The 18,646-nt window shown below is 33.8% G+C and overlaps 1 protein-coding gene across 1 annotated transcript in view; it reads left to right on the top strand.

The window, feature by feature from the left end:
* The window catches only part of LOC106054884 (uncharacterized), a 44,722-nt gene extending 30,349 nt beyond the window's left edge, over nucleotides 1-14,373 (top strand). The window contains exons 26-36 of the mRNA XM_056003574.1: nucleotides 10-71; nucleotides 1,441-1,463; nucleotides 1,822-1,889; nucleotides 2,225-2,431; nucleotides 6,713-6,827; nucleotides 8,183-8,239; nucleotides 8,413-8,481; nucleotides 9,790-9,873; nucleotides 10,642-10,722; nucleotides 11,908-12,033; nucleotides 13,207-14,373. Of these exons, the coding sequence (XP_055859549.1) occupies nucleotides 10-71; nucleotides 1,441-1,463; nucleotides 1,822-1,889; nucleotides 2,225-2,431; nucleotides 6,713-6,827; nucleotides 8,183-8,239; nucleotides 8,413-8,481; nucleotides 9,790-9,873; nucleotides 10,642-10,722; nucleotides 11,908-12,033; nucleotides 13,207-13,353 (1,039 nt within the window). The 3' untranslated portion in view covers nucleotides 13,354-14,373. The remainder of the gene's footprint in view (nucleotides 1-9; nucleotides 72-1,440; nucleotides 1,464-1,821; nucleotides 1,890-2,224; nucleotides 2,432-6,712; nucleotides 6,828-8,182; nucleotides 8,240-8,412; nucleotides 8,482-9,789; nucleotides 9,874-10,641; nucleotides 10,723-11,907; nucleotides 12,034-13,206) is intronic.
* Nucleotides 14,374-18,646: the final 4,273 nt, after the last annotated feature.

Genomic DNA, 18,646 nt, shown 5'->3' with positions numbered 1-18,646 from the left:
ATGTTTTAGGAAACTTAGTGAGAACCAAATCAGTGATGGTCAAGTCAGTGTTGAAACTGAGGACTTGCTGGGTAATTCAACCATTTCTATTTTCAAGTCATCTAAGGTTCAGAGAGTAACTTAATGTTGTTTTTTTTTGTTCTCATTTAATTTAACTCTTTAACATAGCCAAGTATTATTTCAATGAATTTTTCCTAGACCTTTTCATTGTAAAAAAATCTATGGGCTGTTGTGAGGAAACAAGTCCATTTAAGTATAAAGTGCCTTTTAATTGTGAAGCATTTCAACATAACAAGGCTAACATTATATACAGAACAACTCCACTAGATGACTTCCTTCTTCTTGTTTACAACACACTTGAGACTTCCCTCATGTCCCCTAACTCCCAGGTAAACAACACTTGACCGTGTGTCACGGTTGACCACACATAGCAGCCGTGTCACAACAGCTGTGCTATTACATTGTATTTCATTTGCCTTTCTGTATACATCTTAGGTTTTCAGCTCATGATCCAATTGTGTTATCCTTTAACCCTTAAAACGCGTATGGTAGTTTATTCCATTTTGTATGCACTCATAGTAAAACGGATCAGCACTTTAAGGGTTAATGTCTACTTAATTTGAATCTGTTTGATGTGATCAACAAATGTCAGTTAGCCATAAGATTGTGTTGCTGTCTATTCTATTCTGAAAAGTATCAATGAAGTTCCAATAAGAAACTGCCAGAAACTGTTTTATTTTTTTTTAAACTTCATCATTTTGTATCAGTCTTATTTCTCTCTGTAATCTACATCTTAATCTCTGTCACTGCATTGCTCAAGTAAAGGACTCTGAAGGTCAACATGAACACTATTTTTAGTGGTCCCTCAGCCGCTCTAGGCTTTTATGTTCTCTTTCACATTTCAATCTTAAAGTGGGATAGAACATTTTTTTACATTGACTGCTTCATGCTCAAATTAATTTCATTGATTCATTTTGATCTTCTGAGAGTTTGTTTTAGAAATGAAATGTTGTTTTTATTACCTGCACCATTTTAAATTTAGGTTGCATTTTTTTTTAAACAAAATTGTATAGATTTTTTAAATTGTAAATTTCTGCACAAAAACTACTCACCCTAAAAGGCTGCCCATGAACCAGTGCAAACATACTCTCCTACTCTCTACTCTTAGCCTTGCACCAGACTTATAACTGAGATATCAAACACATCTTCAGTACAGGATTTTATCTTTAAGATCAGTATAATCTTATCTGTGGAATGTCACATCATGGAAATGGTATAGATGTCCTTATGTTTTGAAAAGCCATATATACAATTTAAAATAGGATTAAAGTAGAATAATGAACAAATACATTTTTGAAATAGTTAATGAAAATACTATTAGACGTTTCACTTAATGATAAGTTTTGCTTATGTCATGCTGTTTTATTTTTAAATATCCAGGTGAAGAAATCAGATTTTATTGGGTAAGTTAAAACAAATTCAATAACTTTGAAATGTAAATTTAACAAAAAAATATTTTATCCTAATGAGTATCTCTATTTACTCTCTTTATTCTCTTGGATTTCCTCAATGTATCACTTTAGTATTATTACAATCAGTGAATTAAAGCAGGCTACATTAAATTTTTGAATAAAAAACATAGCACTTGTTAAACTCTTGTTATAAACACCTTCAATGAAAAGCTTGCTTAGTTGTTTTTCTACTGCCTCCAATGCATTAGTTAGCCTTTGATCTATTTAATGGTTATGCAGGTTACAACTCATTTTCTTTTAGCTTTAATTTATTGACAACTTCTTGCAGAATTTTTTTGTTTCTTTGTAGATTCCTATGTACAAAGTATCTAAAGCCCAAGATGCAGATAAATTACCACATTCAGCACCTACAGAAAGGTAAGCTGAATGAATTATGGTATTGTCCAGTGGTTGACAGTCTTTTATAAATTTGAATAAATTTGAATAAAGCAAATTATATCTCATCAAGTTTTCTAAAGGCTTCCACATTAATTGTGATTATACTAAATTGCAACATCTAATGATAGATCTATGGAAGGAGATCGAACGATGGTCTTCCCTTCAATCAGAATATATATTTGTATTGTGTTTTGTCAATTTTTTTGAAAGAGAATGTCTCTTTGGATATCTATATAATAATGTTATTTAAACTTAAGCCTAATATACAGCCTTCTTGAATACTTTTCGAAGATCTCTTACCTTGATATTTCTAGGGAGCTGAAGCATATCAAGTTTAATTACAAAGACAAGAAGCACAACATTGACAGGAGGAGCTACCTTGGAAGGTATGACCTGGATGAGTACAAGCAACCCATAAATCCACTATGGTCAGACATTCAACCAGAAAACATAGAACATGATGAGCCCTTAGAGCTGCTTTATTGGGGCCCTAACCACTTTGGAGTTCCAATCATTACAAGGTTTGTGTTGGTTTTAATGTGAATATTTAATAATAATAATAATAATTTTATTTATAAAGCGCTGTTAACAAACAAAATGTAGGCTCAAGGCGCTGTGATAACATTACAAACACAAGAGCTAACATGACAAACTAATCTAAAAAAGATTTAAACAGGTAGGTCTTAATGTTCTTCTTGAAAGTTGAGTAGCATGTTGTCTGTCTGAGATCAATGATGAGTGAGTTCCAAACCTTTGGTCCGTGCTCTGAAAAAGCCTGAAGACCGTAGCTTTTGAGGGAGAAACGTGGCACCACTAGAATCGTTTAGTCCTTGAGCACAGAGCTCTCTGGAGTGATCAGTTTGCTAAGGTATAGGGGCATTTCATTGTTATATATACACTGATGACAAAGTGTGGCCACCTTGCATTAGATTCTTCCTTTCACTTGAAGCCAATGGAGTGTGCGCAAGAGCGTAGTAGCAGAATCTGGTCTTGTTTTTTTTAAGGACTATTCAAGCGGCATTGTTCTGTATACGTTGCAGCTTGGCTATTTTGTCATCAGGTATACCTGCTAGCACGGCGTTGCAGTAGTCAAGGTGGGAGAGAATGAATGCCACAGCTAGCTTTTTTTGTTGACTCCGTTGTCAGATATGGTCGGATCTGGCCTAATCTGCGCTTCTGCAGATAAAGACCCTTGCAGAGCTGACTTATGTGTGGGTCGAAAGAAAGTGTTGAGTCGAAGATAACTCCAAGATTCCGCACTACATGGACATAAGGAACCCGACAGTTCGTGATAAAAAGAGAATCTCTGCTCTTGACTTTTGAGACGTGGTTCCGAGTGCCAATCTTAATTATTTCTGTCTTGTCTTCGTTCATCTTGAGCTTATTCTCAACCATCCAATCGCTCACCCTTGCAACGGTACCACTGATTTTCTCTGCCAGATGCAACACCTCTGAGGGTACTGAGGAATGTATATCTGTGAGTCATCGGCAAAGAAATGATATAAGATGCCGGTTGGCCGTATGACACCGCTGAGTGGGTATGTATACATGGTAAACAGTACTGGGCCTAGAACTTATCCTTGGGGTATTCCATACTTCAATAGTAAGCTTGTTGATTCTTCCCTGTTGACAACGACACTTTGGGTGCATTCAGTCAGGTAGGATCCTAGCCACTTTAGGACTATTCCTGCTAAACCAAAAGTGGCAGAGAATCTGGCCATCATAATTTCATGGTCTAGCGTATTAAAGGCTGCAGGCAAGTCCAGCATGGAAAGAATTGATATGTGGCCTATTTATTGTAGGCTGGGTGTTTCTCTAGGCTTTTTTTTGTTTCAAACATTACACCCGGACTAAACTACAAACAACCAACCATCAAAACACATTTACTAAATAACACCTTAACAAAAGAATCAAATCCACTGGATCTCAAAGTAGGCACGCTTGAAACAATTGAAAGCTATAAAAAAACAGCTTTATTTATACAGACGGATCAGCTTTCAAAGCCACCATCAATGCTGGTCTTGGTGCCTTCCTGGTCTTCCCTTTGAGATAAGCGCACCCTGTGGTGATTACTGCTCAAACTTTCAAGCCGAAATTGAGGCAATTACCATAGCACATAGACAGTGGAAAACAAATTATATGAAGGAGTGCAACCACCCTCAGATATTGTTGTCTTTACAGACTCCCAATCTACTCTGCAAGCACTTAACAGCTGCACCTCAAACAGCCCAAGAGAGTTGACAACACTCATTGTGATAATCTGTGGCAAGGTTTTTAATATTTTGAATGACTTTTGGTTCGTTACTCTAGGGCAGGGGTGGGCAACCTTTTTCTACCGAGGGCCGCATTAAAAAAAATTGGGGACTGGCGGGCCAGGTTAGGGTTAGCGCATACATTTTTTTTTACTCCCAATTGAGGAATTACATCAACAGTTAGCAATTTCTTGAACTAATTTTATGAATAATTTTTTAAAAATTTTGTTATTGTCTTTTTACATTACAACATTTCGCCACAAATGTACAATTGTACTGAATGTGAAGCTTTTAACTATTTACATCCATGCATAATGTTCTGTAACTGTAGAACAAGCTTGCGACTGCTGTCAAATTACATTCAGCGAGCATCGACCTGTTCTAACACTTCATAATTTTCAAACAAACGAAATAAAGCGTGTTCACAGATGAATTAGTTTCCGAATAATGTGACAGCTTCGCAGCAAACCTTTCTTAAGTATGGGAATACAGTCGTGAAACTTCTGAGGAAGACCTCACTGGAATTACTCTTTCAGGTCATAATTTGCTTGGAGGTATGTCATCTGGAGCTAAATCAGCTTCTGCATTAAATAGTGAGCTGATGTTATTGAAAACTAGTTCCAAGATCTTGATGTCTTAAAATTTGCTTTCAAATTCCACAATCAAGGAATCCAAATACGTCTTGTAAATTCATCCATTTCACTAGAAATAGTTTCACCATTCAGCTAAGGAAAATGATAAGACCCGATTTCACTCGCTGCTTCAAGAAGTGGAATAACTTTGTTTGAAAAGATTTAAGATGCAGATACATTTCATTTGCAAACAAAACATTGCAATGTTTCTAATGATAAACATGAAGTCTATCTTCAACTCTTCATTAGAAATATTAGTAACAAAGTCACAGTCAATGTCCTTCAATGAACCTAACTATTTTTTCCTTGAGGTTCCATATTCTTCTAGGCCAGCGAATACTACTGTGTTACCAAACATCGGAATGTTTTGTTTCCAAATCTTCAAGTACTTCTCGGAACTGCCAGTCATGGCTGGCAGATAATTGGAGGCCCTTGGCAAAGTGAATTTGGTGGCCTCAAATAAAATAAAATAAAATAAAAGCGACAACAGTAAAATAATTCAATTTATTACAAACCTATTGTACTTCAATAATAACATTGAGGACAAGTTTCGCTATTTCTTCTCTAAATTAATACAAAGGAAGACAGTGCAAGGCCCTCACCAATTGGTGACCCTAAGCACTTTGTCTATGCCTTAGGCTGGCCCTGTGCCAATAATAAGATCATTGAGAATTCAATTCCAACAATATATTTGATATTCAATGCTTTTTTATAAATAAAGCCTGTTTTTCTTAGTCAAAGCACGAGCTCCATTAGTTGTTACACTTGCCATCTTGTACAAGCCGACCCAACACTTTCAACACAATCTTTGATAGAATTGAATAAATGCTGGCTTGTGTTTGTCTTTGATTGAATGTTTTGAAATATTGCCATTAAGAATAATCTTCGTTTACTTTAAACTTTTTAGAATGACGTTCAAAGACAATGTTTCTTTAGCCTCTTCATATTAAGTAATAAGAATCAGAAGTTTCAATTATTTCTAGATCTATAGATATTTACAATTTATATAAATATATTTGCATTTTTATATGTGAAATGTGTGGGAACACCTGATTTCTTTAAGCGTCGGCGGGCCGCATAAAACACTTCGGCGGGCCGCATGTGGCCCCTGGGCCGTAATTTGCCCACCCCTGCTCTAGGGGAAGTAATTTTGAGTTTCCCAGCTCACATAAGTAAATTTTGAACAGGCACACTATACTAGCAACAATTAGAACAAATGAATATGTTGAATAAAAAAAAATACAATTTAATTTAACAACAACAATATCACTACCAGCTTGATTAGTGAGTCAACAATGATTCAGGTGGATTAATCTCATCATTGATTGCATATGAAGGAGTGGATAAGTGTTTCTATTTTGTGTTCTTATCTTTCTTTGCTGGTCGGCTGGCCGCTGGACTGGTCCGGTAGATGCAGAAGCTGAATCTTCTAGTAGAGGGATGATGTTTGAGTCGAAGAGGAGTAGGTCTTTAGAAATACATTGACTCACCTTAATAAGGAACAAGACTTTATAGTCTGCAAAAGGCATCACGTTAAAACACAAAACACCCAAAAGACATGGCAGGAAGTGAGAAAGATGGCATTTATACTAGCAATGAGGCACAAAGAAACTTATCTTATAAATTACAAACATTACTTCAAAAGAGAATATACTTTTTCAGTTGTGCAATATGCACACTATGTAAATCATACAAACTATTTTGAATCATCCATAACGTGTTTAGGAAAAGAAACAATTTAGGCAGTGGTGTGACTTAAAGTAGTATTGATACTCTAGTTTTGATTGGAAATTTTTATGCTTAGCATTTTGAAAGGTTCTTTTGTATGTATGTTCAATTAGGCTCTAAAAACCAAACGAAAGATAAGAGTTATGGTACATATATTTGTTAAAAATAACTTAATAACATTTCTTTTCAGACTTAAACGTATTAAAAATGAGATTGTAAGTAAAGACAACAAATTGGTCATAGAGTTTCTTGTGGAGAAAGTAGATACAAAGCATCCAAAGTCTTTTAACTTTCAGTTGCTAAAGGTAAAGAAAAAAGACAATTAAAAAAAAATGATTTATTGTTTATAGGAAAATTGATTTATTGAGGAAAGTAAAGTTAATTTATTGATCTTCACATCTGATTTCTATCTAATTGGTTTGTGCATACTGAGATAAATCATAGCCTATATAACAGTAGTTTTCTCCAAGATAGTAATTATTAAGTCATTGTTAACATGTCATCTCTTCAGCTTTCACATCACTATTGGTGGATTTGTTTTGACTATGACTTTTGACTGTTTTGATGGTCCATTGCATCATTGCCTAGGTGTTATAATAAATGAAAAACTGTCATGGAATTCCCTTATTGATGAAACTATAAAAAAATCAAACAAAGCATTAGGGTTTATTAACAGAAATTTCTATAAATCAAATAAGAACAGAAAACTAAAATGTTATTTAACTTTGGTTAGGCCAATAATAGAATATGCATCCTCTGTTTGGGACCCCTCAACTCAAGAAAACATTAAGAAACTGGAACAGACACAAAATAGAGCAGTGAGATTCATAAGTAACGAATATTCACATTTGACTAGAGTAACACCTTTAGTAAAATCACTAAATTTAGAAAGACTCAAAAGTAAAGTAGCAATAATACATAAAACACTGAACCATTATATTCAAATATAAAAACAAAATCTTATTAAAAATCTCAGATAGACACAAAGATAAAGGCCCATTCCTTGTTCCATATGCCAGGACAAATTTGTACAAATACTCCTTCTGTCCTAGTGCTATTAGAGCATGGAATGGGTTGCCTGAGACAGCCAGGAAAACCAGTGACTTGGCAGAATTTATGTCATTGGCTAACATACATGACTAGATGCATGACGCTTAGGATGTAATCATCTTCTTTTATGAAGTAATGTCTGTATTATATTAGATAATACAAGAAGACTACTTTCTCTTTCCTGGGTAACTTAAATCCTGATCTTTTTTTAACATAAATATTTAGTAAAAAGAAACAAAAAGTGTGGGCTAAATCTAAGCTTCAATTTTTAGTTAAAAGTATGTATTTATTACTATGCTAAACTGATGACAGTTTTACTTTTTTTAATGTCAGGCTTAAAATGAAGTAATAGGTTGTAATCTTGTTATAAGTGTTACAATGATTATATTTCAGTCTAAGTAAGTATAGGTATACATATGTCCATTTTCATACTTAGTAAAGTAACAAATGATTTTAGTGAAAATTCTGTGTCTCTGTGCTTGACCATGTTTGTACAAGGATTGATAGCCAGTACTTCTAAATTATAGTTACCTTGTTGATTAATAATGTCTTAAATATGATATTGAAAATCATTAGACCATTTTTTATATTTACTTTCCCATCGCAATAGGTCCGATGTTCTCCTGATACAGATCCATTTATGGAATTCATCAATAGTTTAAAAAAGGTAAGCATGTAGGCAATTTCCAAAATTAATTTTTGTCTTGTTGTTGAATATAATGTGGCTACTTGAAAAATGTAGGCCACTATGTTCCTTGCCTGAACAGTTATAAAAAACTTGAGAAAAGACAAATTAAGAAATGTTACACATTAAATATTTTACATGTCATTTGCTATTAGCATGTCCCTGGTATTCCTAGCAAGGATGCTCAAAAGGATTTCATACGTAAAAAGAGTAATGCTGTCAAGGTAAATACAAGTATTCACTTTCATGTTAAAATCTGTACAAATAGCTTCTTTTCCACCTGTAAAAAAAAAAGAGAAAAAACTTCCATACAGTTTAGACTTGTTTTAGACCATCTGTGATCATGAAGATGTGCTGAACAGTCTCAAATGAAATAAAGATACATTTAATTTTTCTGAACTTGCCATCACTTTGAAATACAACTTTGCTGCTACAGTTTACAACTTTGCTGCTACAGTTTTCCCAATCTGGAAAAAAAATTATTTTTCATCCTTGTAGCTTGGTATTTTTATTGACAGGTTTTTTGTTAGTATTTGGCTCTCCACATATGCAATTTGAACACCTGATAATAGAAAACATCAATGAACTATAGTTTTACAATTACATATATACATGCATTTAATACATTTTAAGCGAATTTCAGTTTCACTTATAATAGTCAGTTATAGAAAATGTATGTATCATTAAAGAAAGGATTGTCATAAGAAAACTTTTTTTATAAGCTCATATAATATTTTACTTTGAGGCAAATGTTTATCTATAACACATTGAACTTAAATAGGTTTAAAAATGTATAAGAAGCGTTTCTATTAACATTGTGTTGAGAATAGATTTATAGTAGCAATGCCTAACTTTCTTGCTGATCTGAAGGGATGAAATGCCATCAGTTCTGGGTAACTAGGTTGCAGGATTTAGCCAAAGAGTAGTGATCATATTACAGATCCTCAGCCTAAGGGGATCCAAACCAGATTTTATGTTTGTTTTTAGTCCATTAGCCATAACATGAGGGACAACAGTGAACAGATTCCCTTTATTATTACATTAAATGTACTGAATTATCAGCACTCTTTATCAACTCATTTTGTTGGATTTCACCTGTATTCTACTTGCATTTGTTCTTTGAAGTTACCTCCGTGTCAGCCTAGTCAACACCCTACACAGAACACAGCTAAAAGGTTCCCATTGTGACACAAATCAGAATGGCTATTAATCTGTAGCAGAGGGCTTTTTTTTTAGGCAGCATATTCTAACACCTTACATCTTGGGAAAAAACAAAAACTCTATTCTTTAACCTAAAACTTTGCCTTCCCAGTTACCATCTGCAACCATGGAGAGGTGCTGCACTGGAATTGCTGTCCAGAAGTTATGTACTGGCAAGAGAGGCTCAATAATTGCCCTCCTTTTAGTTACACTTCTAGCCCTTGTCCAGATGAAATGCTGCTACACTAGACTAATTACACAGCCAGTTGACAGATAGCAATTTCTACATAGAAACAAAAGAAATATAATTCTACTACAAATCTTTTTTACAGGAAAGAAGAAAAACACTTGATACTGAAAAGCCTGTTGAACATGTTCAGTCAACTTGGAAACGGAAAATGAATAATGCTTTAGTGGTAAGTATGCATTGGATAAAAATATTCCATAAATAAATAATTGGCGGAGTGAATCTAACCTAATCAAAGGGGCTCGAGGTTCGACACCCGACTCTAGCAGAGTTTTGTTTGCTAAGCACCTAAAGGCAACCTTCTCCCAGATACCCTCTTCCCAATGGTCCACAAATGAGATTGGACCATAGCGCTCAGATCACGCTATATATAAGCTATTTTTTAACGTCGAAGTAGACATCAATAAGTATAATTACATTACAAGTTGTAGGTATTTTATAAGTTTATATTCTTTATGCTTGTTAATAAATTTGAATGAATTTCATCAAATGAATCCACAGAAAACTGTTTTGTCTTCTTCATAAATATAATTAAAGAACTTACAATTAGTGTTTTAAACATCCCAACTTTTGTTAGGCAAAGATTAAATTGTATATGTGGATTTAAGTATGTATAGGGGAGCAAACCCAAATCTTTTCAAACCTAATTTTTTTGTATAATTAGTCAAGTAATATTTTTAAAAGTTGGAACTGCGCAGCCACAGGAAATACTGCATTCCTCACTGATCTTCGGACTCGAAGACAAGCCTTATTATTATTATTAAAAATCTTCATTTCTAGTCTGCAGTTTATCTTTGAGGCTCAATTGTATCAGAAAATGGATTAACTTTCTTTTTTAGAAATTTTTTGCTCCAATCTTATAGCTTGCATAGAAGTAGTTACACAAGTCCTACCAGCGACATTTGCCTAATCCAATAACTATTTCTTTTGTTTGCAGAAAATATTGAGACGGCAAAAGAAAAGGAAACTGATAACACAAGATAATATTCACATGAAAGCATATCAAAAACTCAAAACCGTAATATTTTCGGATATTTTCTTACGAAATAATTACTCAACAAGTTATTTATATTAGTATAGCAAAATACAATAGACATACATGCACAAGATTTGTTAATGCACATGAACCTTCATCCCAACATTAGGAATGAACCTGGCACAGTTGTCAGACCTAGGGACACAGGTTAATCTCACCAACCAGAATGACCATTAGCATCAATGACAAACTAACCTGTTCATAGCAGGGGGATGGCAGTTAAATCCTCAAAGTTTCAAGCAATTTATTTTGAAAATGGGCTAACAATGGTTTGACCAAAGCATGTCTCTACATATAGAAAATCTTATTTACATATCAAGATCAACAACCAACCACATTTCTATAAAAGTGAATCGAGATCAATATGACCTCCTATCACACCCATTCATCTTAGTTTGACCTTTCCCATTTTCTGTATTTTTACACCATACACTAGATTGTGGTTGTCCCTAAATTCAACACTTATTGTACATAAACAATTCACCAGTTTAAGAAGTTTTAAACTATTTTTTTGTGTTCACAACGTTCTAGCAAGATAAACCAAGATTGTACACTGGTAGTGACTTGTTTCTTCAGTTTATATGGATAGATTAATGCTACTGATGTTGTTTTTTTCTTGTAATACTTTTGTTTTCTATGGTACATTTAGTGTGGCTGCCAGAGATGTGCTCACTGCATTGCTGCAATCTTCTGTTTATTTCTTTAACAATTGTGTTCTAAATGTTATAATTCTTTTTCCATTCTCAACAAGACTTTCAAGACACTGATGTCAAAGCTACCTACATTCTCTTCTGCTCGTCTTTGGCTTGGCAAATTATTTACTCTCCTATCAGTGTTAGCTTAAAATGTAACAGATTCTTGGGTCTTGGTCTTGTTAATGTAGTTTTAGAAAGTTCAGCTGACAATTGTCTTGCTACCCTGCTCAAAATGCTAAGGTTTATTCAATGCCTTTTTTTTAACAAGAACTATGATGACTATTGTATTAAAAAATATTTTTTAAAAGACAAACAACACTTCAATTAGCATATAACAAGAGCAATGATATGTTTTTTTTTAAGCAGACCCTCATACAATGTTATATTCTACACTCAAAATGAATAAGCTTACCATCAAATCATTTTACTTGTGTCTTGCTAATAAAGAATGTATGACTTTTACTTGATGTAGATGTACATTGGCCCAGTGAAGGATGAGAGATACATGACTGAACACAAGTGGATGGAGATTCGTGCCATAAACTACCACAATCCAAACACTAAATATCAGGAGAAAATAGACCAACACTTGGATACTGTAAGTATTGTGTAAGAACAACTTTATGTCTTGAAACTGTTTTTATTTTTTTTATTTTTTTTTTTTTTTATCAATTTCTGCAGTGCTAAAAAGTGCGCAAAAATTATTTCATGATTTTAAAATTTTAGTTTATCAACACTTCCATATTCTGATATTTATGGTTCACAAATTAGCCTTTTGGCCAGCACAGCAACCCACCACCTTTACTTTCCCCAAATCGCATCATAGAATTGGTTTCACTTAAGGATGTTTTTATAAGTCACAAAATTCAAAATAAAACCCAAAACTCCTAATTTTAGAAGCCAAACCTTTTCTTCTTAGCCACCATTCCTCTTGCATTTGGAATATTAAAATCATTTTTTCATTGCTTTCTTTGTGCTGTATGATGGATTACACAATAAGTTCTAATGTTTTGAAAGCATAAACAAAATATTTTTGCTTTGTAATGCTTTTAGTAGGAAGTAATTGTTTTCATTAATCTGGCCACTGTTATCTTTCATTATACTGTCCTTGACATTGTTTGTCTAGTTATTTGAAATCTCTTTAAATGTTCCTTTTTTTTCTTATTTTACACGTTTCTTAAGATTTGATCCTATTGCTCCCACATATATCTCTAGTACTTTTTTCTATTTTCAAATACTGTACTTTTTTTTTTCCCACAAAGAAAATTAACTGGAACTTAAAAGTCAAGATGTAATCTAAGAGCAATTTCTTCTGGTTTACTTAAGTAGAAAATCCCCAATGTCATTTAACTACAAAGTCAAAATTGTTGACTTTGACAAGTGATAATTTTTTTTTGTAATTAACATTTTAAAAATTTTATTGTATTTTTTCAATTTTAATAAACCACTAGCTTTGAAAAGAAATTCACTAAAAATAGATATTTAGTTTTTAAAAACAAAACGTATATGCTTTTGTAAGTCCATAAGTGGCTGTTTAACTTAACCATATATATTTATCTGTTTTATCACTTGTATTTGACAAAGGTAGTATCATTTAACTTCAAGTTATTTAAAATTGTTTTCAAATAAAAGTTAGTAAAAAAATATATTCTTTAGTACAAGCTAATGTAATAATTGCCCAAAATAATCTTTACAAAAATGTAAACAACTTTACTTCAATGTAATGTGAGGCTTACTTTTAATGATGTACTTTGTCTTTATCTCTTTCTAGTATGAGTGGATTGACTATGAGAAATACAAGCAAGTGGACAATATCATTCCTGAAGATGTATTTACCAATGTGTGTAGTCATTGGGGGGCTTATGTAGAGAGACGACCACCCACAGCAAGAAATAGATCTACTGGACTACCGCTTTAGATCTCCTTTAATATCACTACCTTCCATCATTTAGTCCTTATTAGAAAATGATCATTTTTTTATTTACAATTTATATAATTTTAGTATTTGAATTTTAGAATAATTTAAAGAAATTTTTGAAGTTCTAACAATTTTGTTACCAAAAAAAACTGTTATACAAATTCATAATTATTACTCATTTATAAAAATTACCAATTCATTCTAAACAGATGTTTATCTAATGAAAGCCTTCTATGTTGCTCATGGCTTAATATGTTATCGAAACATTGTTATTGTAAAATGGAAATATTTTATTTAGAATTATTTTTAGATGCTTTTCAATTACTGAGTAGATTAAATACTTAAGCTGTTTAAAGTTGAGAACTATTCACTGCACACTGAGCTGTGATTACATTACTGTTGACACATATGAGCTCTGCACCAGATTAAACATTCCCGTCAGACGTCTGTGACTTTCATTTGCATCTGCAGCACATGAACTGTTGTGTTGAAATTCTGTGATACATATCTGTTCAATATTTAATTTTATACTGTCAATGTGTTTGCACTATTTTTACTGTTTACATTTCTGTTTTTGTATTGTATTTTTCAAACCTTTAAAAAAGTATTTATCTCTGTTTATGTATGTATTTTTTTTTTATTGACAAGAATTTAGATTTTGTACTTCCGTGTGAAGAGAATATAGAAATGTTATCCCATTAGCTCCTTCTGCAGTCTGGAACATTTTCTCGTTTTTGTTCTAAACCCTTGTAGAAGGTTTCTAAAATTCTCTTTTCAATATACTTGCTTTAAACTTTTTAAATAAAAGATTTCTTCTAGTCTTGTTGCATTTGTGATTACAAATCATTGTTGAGATTACCAATTCTATTTTACTGGAAGATCTTAATAATTTTTCAAACCAACAGGCCAATAGCCCCAGTGTATAAGCTCCCACCTGGGAAAATAAGTATTTTTGAAGCTTTTTTTATTTTCTAAAGGTATTATAAGTATATTTTATTAAACTAGACATATCGTTTTATTTTTCAAAGTTGTTTGTTTGTTTATTTATTAGTATTAGATCTTTAATTTGATTATTTTTTCAAAGTTTTTTTTTAGGATTTTTTAAAATTCAGGGTTATTCCTCTTAGGGAAGTGTTTTTCCTAACCGGAAATAGGAGCTATTGGGTTAAGAAAGCATTAAAAAAAAACTGCCACTGGGTCTGGGGTTTTTAATTTGACCATCACAAAGGAGATGCAACACACTGATTACTAAAACAGACATAAAACTGATTTGTTCCCTTAGCTTGGCAATGACTTCATTGAATAAAATCCAAACTTTCTGATTTACACTTTTTAAAGAATGTTACAGAGAAACTGTGGTATGAAAGTATATTTTGTGTGATGTCATATAATTTGTTTGCTCGTATAATGTGTTTAGTTATGTGCGATGCACAATTGTAACACAAATTTTCTCTTGTATCATAAATATTTGTTTTTAAAGGACGAATGTGAAGCAAATAATGATGCATATTTGTCACAGATAGAATAGCAGCACTAGGTGCAACACATGTTAATCACAGAAAATGTGCAGGGCTGTTACACATGACCAATCAGAGTGACTCTTTGGGGAATCTGGATATAAATTGTTCACCTTGTATGTACTCTGCTAGGTGAATGTACCTTGGGTAGGACTCTCCATTATGTTGGCCATATTGAACTCACTATTTTCTCTCCTACAATATACTGTACCTAGTGCTGCCCCTATATATGTAACATGTATGCATCCCTCAGAAACAGAGAAGTGATCACAAAGTGAAACCAATGACACTTACTTATGTCATGACTTCCTACCTTAAATCTACAATGAAAAACAGAAATAATCCTTACATAAATACAGCATATATTAAGTGTAATTGTATCAATTAGTTTGAATGGGCAATGTAATATAGTTTTAGTAATCTGTGTGATTAGAAATATTTTTACTAATTGTTTTTGTTTATATTTCTCGATGCGCTAGGATCCTATCACTTGTCTGGACCAGTTGGGAAGGGAGGAAGGGGGTATCTTGACGAATGTTTACATATTTGTTTTGTAGAAGCATAAAAAAGTTTTCACTAAGGGTTCAAGAGTACCCAAGGGGACTAATTCAACTTATACTACATCTGTCAACATACCGAACAAAATAATTACCAATAATTAATTAAATAGTTGTTTTTTTGTTTCTTGTGTTGTCAGGTAAAAGAAATAATTGTGCCAAATTTCAGCTCAATCCGAGATTGGGTGAGGGAGAAAAACGTGTACAATTGTTTCCCCAGACAGACAGAGTGAGTTGATATACGTTTTGTAATAAGACTTCCACTACAACATATTACTAAAGTATACAGAAAAAATAGATGGGTGAAAATTATTGTATCTATAGTTATAGAAGCCAAATGTTCTTTGCTCAGTTCTATGTATTAAAATCATGCATTAAAAGTTACAGCCAGTGGTTTACATTGGGATAGACTGCTAGAGCATCAGCTGCACACATCTAAGATGTCATTTTGGTTATTAAGCAGTGAAATGAAAAATTTCAAAACAAAAATTAAAAAAATGCTTTATATACTTTGCTTAAGTGATTTATCATCGGGAAATTGAACAGGATTTGGAAAGTTCACAAAGTATAATAACAATCTAGCAGATCTTTTTGTTTCTTCAGAAGCTTGGGAAATATGTTTCTCTCTGTTCAGAAGTGGCCAATACATTTTAATGTTTCAGAACTTGAATTTCGTGCACAAAAAGCAAAGATACTTTCAGTTTTCTCTTTGCAGCTGGGAAAAAATAAAGCATCTTTTTAAATTATTCCAGTTTAACGCCGATGATCCTTTAGGGGCTTGTACAGGTTTTACTAATAAGATGAAAACTAAGGCAATGGTTCAAGTCCTAGGGGAGTCTTAATGAAGGACCAGCCTGGGGAAATAAAATGTTGTCTGTTTTGTTTTGCTTGTTACAAGTTTTCCACAAGTCATTTAAAGATATCTGGTTTATGAACACAAAAAAATGCCTTGACGGAGTTAATTTTTCCTGGTTAACATTTTTTATTATGAACATAATGCTATAGTGAATAGTTAACTACAAATGTTTGACCTAATGACATTGCCCAAGGGGGTTGCACGAATTATATACAATGCAACAAGATTAATTTGTTGGAATAGTGTTTTAGCTTATGCGTTCTAGCCCTAACCCTGTGATTATCAAAAGAGTTAGCCGAAGGCTCTTCGAACTCTAGGCATGTAAGCCTGCTTGAACAAACCGTTCTGTCTGGAAGAGGTCCAAGTCAATGCCTATGAAAAACATTGCTATTTCCGATATATTCGGCACTCCGGGCGCATGGACTAGAATGCATGACCGAAGGCCTGGAACCCCCGCCATTTTCCAATGTTGTACCAAGCTAACCGTGCAGGACTCGCCATTAGTATAGCAGTCCCTTGAGGAACGGCTCATGGATTATCGACAGGGACGTGGAAGCTCTCTTTCAACTCTGCACCGTGTAATGGGAAAGCTCTTGCATTCCCTTGGATACTCCCACAGGAGTTTTGTTTTGCTATTCAGTTAGCCTAATCACTTCCTCAAGTAATCGTTTCCACCCGGGTGCCACGATGAGGCCGAAAAGCGTACCCGGGCTTGCCCTAACCTTTTGCTGGGTTCTAACTAGGGCCCAACTGAGCCTACCAAAATCTAGAAGAACCTGATAGAAAAGAAAATAGGATAGGTTGCGAAACTTGGTCCGTCAGTCTTCACGATTACAGAAATAATTCGCTACACAGATTCTAGAACAACTTTTCGGTCAGTAGATTTTTTCTTTATCACACCTGCCAGTATATTTCTTATCACCCTCTTAATGCCACTGTTAATTCTCTGCCTTTTTCTATTTTAGCAAATTAATCTAAGTCATAATAAATCGGATGCGTTCGAGCTCCGTTGACTCTTTTTTTTTTAAATTATAGCTTTTATATAGCGCTACTTTTATGCTTATAGCATGGAGCACTATGGTCCAATCTCATTTGTGGACCAGTGTGTGTGAGGTGGTATCTGGAGAAGGTTTAATTCAGGCTCTCAGTAAACACAACTCTGCTCGAGTCGGGTGTCGAACCTCCAACCCCGTTCATAGGGGGCCAAGCCAAGTACTTAGCCTCTAGACCACGCTCCCCACACTTTTAGTTGACCAAGGACTTATTTCTTTTAGCTCTTATAAGTTGCGCTACTTTTATACTGTCATCTGAGCTAACAGAAAAAAAAATGGATAGAAGAGCTTGAAACGATATCTCACAAAAGTTACCCTTTGAAACACTACACGAGCTTGGGTTTCCAGGTTAAGACGCTGCTCTGAAGAGCATGGATGTCATTTTGATCATATGTGAGTGTACTAAAACATAAGCCTTTAAAAAACTTTGTAAAAGTTATTCCTGGTAAATATAAATTGCTGACAAATGTTCCACTTTTCTAGCGATCACCCTGTAGTTGCTTTAGAAGATGTCTAGTTCAGAAAGACCTTGAGAACCACTTCACGTGACATAATATTTTTCTTCTAAGAAACTATTTCCGCAAAACTGGAGACTCAAATCTCTGCAAGTAATTGTCTTGCTTAGTCCATAATATGTTCCCATTTGATTTAGGCCCTAAGTTGATATCCTACAGTTAAGTATATCCAATGTCTCTCTTCTTCCGTGAGCCTTATCCTGACACACGGTATACTTTCAAGCAACTAGTGCTTGCTTATGTTAAGGGCAACTCACTTGTACCACTGTCCTGCAATCCTCACCTCACCATTTAAGACATCGATTTGGAATAGCATATACTTTTAACATGGAGAGGAGGGTATTTCACATAAAATTAGTGGCTTGGCCTCCCTCCCACTTCCAGTGTAAGAGGCAAAATAAATTAGAATTAAAATGACATACGTTCCTCAAAAAAGAAAGATAATTACGTTCCGTGCGTTAATCAAGCCATGCCTGTTGAGTTATTAGAAACTCAAGTCTTTGGTTTTCCTGAGTAATTCAGGCAACCTTTTTTTTTTCATGCTCTAAATTGAAATAGGGAAGAAATAAAAGGAGCACTTGTAAGACTTTGTCCTTGAATATGGAATAAGGAATAGGACTTAGCCTAACTGCAATAACTATTGTACATTAGTGGTGTGTGTGTGTGTGTGTGTGTGTGTGTGTGTGAATAGCTGGAGGGGGATAGCGCAGGGGAGCTAAATATAATAAATTTACACATACATAGATTGTTTTGACTGCGTTCATACTTGTCATTGCTAATAAGCCCGATGTACATG

Source organism: Biomphalaria glabrata, chromosome 11 (assembly GCF_947242115.1).
Source record: "Biomphalaria glabrata chromosome 11, xgBioGlab47.1, whole genome shotgun sequence".
NCBI classification, from domain to species: Eukaryota; Metazoa; Mollusca; class Gastropoda; family Planorbidae; genus Biomphalaria; species Biomphalaria glabrata.
The sequence above is the reverse complement of the archived record's forward strand: the minus strand, read 5'-3'. Positions and strand labels throughout refer to the sequence as shown.